The sequence below is a fragment of the Lipophrys pholis genome (genome assembly GCF_963383615.2).
Source record: "Lipophrys pholis genome assembly, chromosome: 3".
Lineage (NCBI taxonomy): Eukaryota > Metazoa > Chordata > Actinopteri > Blenniiformes > Blenniidae > Lipophrys > Lipophrys pholis.
The window spans coordinates 36,775,411-36,778,836 of NC_137627.1; the positions used below are offsets into that span (position 1 = coordinate 36,775,411).

Sequence of the window (3,426 nt, forward strand, 5' to 3'; positions counted from 1 at the left end):
TGGATGGTTGGATGGATGGATGGATGGATGGATGATGGGTGGGTTATGGATGGATGGATGGGTTATGGATGGATGATGGATGGATGGATAGATGGATGGATGGATGGTGGATAGTGGATGGATGATGGGTGGGTTATGGATGGATGGATGGGTTATGGATGGATGATGAATGGATGGATGGATGGATGGATGGATGATGGGTGGGTTATGGATGGATGGATGGGTTATGGATGATGGATGGATGGAAAGATGGATGGATGGATGGATGGATAATGGATGGAAGTATGACAATCATTTGGAGACAGATGACGAGCAGCTGTAGGAGGTGACGTCGGGCCGTCCTAATGACGTCAGTCTGCGTGTCTCTCGGGGTGTGTTTGTTTGTGAGAGGAAGCGGCCGGTTGGATGTTGGGCGGGGCCTGCGGAGACACGGAGAGGGAAGCGGAGGAACCAGAGAAAAGCCCGATCCTCCAGATCCCGCAGCACGAGGCGCACCGGAGGACACACACGCACACGCACACGCACACGCACACGCACACACACATACGCGAGCGCGCACACACGCCAGAGCACCGGGACGGACGCACGCACACTGGGAGGATGGGCCGGCGGTGCGGCCGTCGGTAGCGCTCTGTTTTCTGGGGACGGAGCTCCAGGATGAGCGTAGCGCTGCAGGACCTCCGGAACACCGTGAGTACACACACACACGCGCGCGCACACACAGCACGCGCGTGCGCTGTGACTGTCATGCGCTCCCGCGAGATGCTGATCACCTGTCAATCACTGCGTGCGTGTGTTCAGGTTAGCTGACGTCATTAATCAACTAGGTCGATGATTCCATGTGAACAAAACGAAGAAGGAGGGATGAATGAAGGTGGAGAGTCATCAGTTCATCCTCTCATCATTCTACCAGTTCATCCTCTCATTCAGGGGTCCCCAACCTGGATCCTGAGGGCCACATGACCCCCCTTCTCTGCCGGGCTCAGTTTGGACCAGAAAGACGACCTCAGTAAAAATGTGTTTTTTTCCATAAAGCCACAGAAAACCAGAAAAGCTTTTCCTGGTTCTTCACAAAAGAAAGTCAGGAAATAAATAATAACAGTATTTTGTTGAGAAGGTTTGTTTTGAAAGATATCAAAACTTTAGGCCCGACAATGTTGACATCTTTCACAGCAGAGCCTCTCAGAGAGCAGTAATGCAGGGAGGTGGAAGATATAAGAACAAAACACCGTCTGGCTCTCAAAATTATTTAACCCCTGAAAATGGGCGGTCCTATTTGTTCATCACGCCGTTTATGAAAAAAATCAAAATGCGTCTCTGGTAATGTTCAGGGGGCCGGGCCATGTAGAGGGGCAGGGTCATGTAGAGGGGCCAGGCCACGTAGAGGGGCAGGGTCATGTAGAGTGGACGGGTCATGTAGAGGGGCCAGGCCACGTAGAGGGGCCAGGTCACATAGAGAGGCCGGGCCATGTAGAGGGGCCGGGTCATGTAGAGAGGCCGGGTCATGTAGAGGGGCCGGGCCATGTAGAGAGGCCGGGTCATGTAGAGGGGCCGGGCCATGTAGAGGGGCCAGGCCACGTAGAGGGGCAGGGTCATGTAGAGTGGACGGGTCATGTAGAGGGGCCGGGCCATGTAGAGGGGCCGGGTCATGTAGAGAGTCCGGGTCACGTAGAGAGGCCGGGCCATGTAGAGGGGCCGGGTCATGTAGAGAGGCCGGGTCATGTAGAGGGGCCGGATCATGTAGAGAGGCCGGGCCATGTAGAGGGGCCGGATCATGTAGAGAGGCCGGGCCATGTAGAGGGGCCGGATCATGTAGAGGGGCCGGGCCATGTAGAGGGGCCGTAGTTTGGGGAGCACTGATCTAATCAGCTCATCCTCTCACCACTTCAATATCAGTTCATCAGTTAATCCACTCATCATGATTTCAGATTAATGGATGGATGATGATGGATGATGATGGATGGATGGATGATGGATGGATGATGGATGATGGATGGATGATGGATGATGGATGGATGATGGATGATGGATGGATGATCACCTGTTCACCCATTCACCTGGGTTCAGGTGGTCACAGAGGTTTTCATTTGGATTCGAACTGGTTCTGTTGGGGTTGGTGGAGGCTCTGTCCAGTCCGCTCCGGTCCAGTCGAGTCCGGTCCGACCCTGTCCAGTCCACTCCGGTCCGGTCTGGTCCGGTCCGAACCCGGTCCGGTCCGATCCGGTCTGTTTAAACTCTCTGCAGTAACAGGACGTTTAGTTCGAGTTAAACCAGTTTAGTCAGAAGAACTCAGGAGTTTCCTTCTGCTCGGTTTGTTGGACTAGTTCAGAACTGGTTCCTGTGTGTGTGTGTGTGTGTGTGTGTGTGTGTGTGTGTGTGTGTGTGTGTGTGTGTGTGTGTGTGTGTGTGTGTGTGTGTGTGTGTGTGTGTGTGTGTTTCCATCTGATTAACAAAATAATCGAGACATTGCGAAGTAACAAACAGTGCTGCTAGTGGTGCTAATGCTGCTAATGATGCTAATGCTTCCGGTGGTGGTAATGCTGTTCGTGGTGCTAATGCTGCTAATGCTGCTAGTGCTGCTAACGCTTCTAATGCTGCTAATGGTGCTAATGCTGCTAGTGCTGCTAACGCTTCTAATGCTGCTAATGCTGCTAGTGCTGCTAATGCTTCTAGTGGTTCAAATGCTGCTAATGGTGCTAACGCTTCTAATGCTGCTAATGGTGCTAATGCTTCTAGTGCTGCTAATGCTTCTAGTGGTTCAAATGCTGCTAGTGGTGCTAACGCTTCTAATGCTGCTAATGGTGCTAATGCTTCTAGTGCTGCTAATGCTTCTAGTGGTTCAAATGCTGCTAATGCCTGTATTGCGTATAGTGGTGCAAATGCTGCCAGTGCTACTAATGCTGCTAATGTTTTTAATGCTGTTAGTGCTGCTAATGTTGCTAATTATCTTAATGGCGCTAATGAAGCCGATTGTGCTAATGGTGCTAATCATGCTAATGGTGCTAGTGATGCTAATGGTGCTGATACTGTTACTATTCTTGGTACTACAAATGCTCTCAGTGCTGTTTATTCTACTTGTACTAGCACTACTGCTAATACTCAGATTACTTTCCTCAGCCCTGGTTGTGTAGCTACAGTGCTGCTGAAGCTGCTGGGACTGAATCTGGAACAAGTGAGGGCAGCGCTGCTGGTTCTACTGGTTCTACTGGTTCCACTGGTTCCACTGGTTCTGCAGCTCAGCTGGACCTGGCTGGGTACTACAAGTTGTGTGGTGGTCTGAGGGCTCTGCTACTGATTTGAATCACTGTTTCACTGTTTGTGTCTCTGGTTCAACGGTTTACAGGATGGAGGCTCACAGGGGACAGCATACACACACACACACACACACACACACACACACACACACACACACACACACACACACAC

General features: G+C 51.5%; 1 protein-coding gene across 1 annotated transcript in view; it reads left to right on the top strand.

Annotated features, from left to right (window-relative positions):
* Positions 1 to 426: 426 nt before the first annotated feature.
* The window catches only part of ece2b (endothelin converting enzyme 2b), a 34,569-nt gene continuing 31,569 nt past the window's right edge, over positions 427 to 3,426 (top strand). The window contains exon 1 of the mRNA XM_080459118.1: positions 427 to 690. Within this exon, the coding sequence (XP_080315244.1) occupies positions 658 to 690 (33 nt within the window). The 5' untranslated portion in view covers positions 427 to 657. The remainder of the gene's footprint in view (positions 691 to 3,426) is intronic.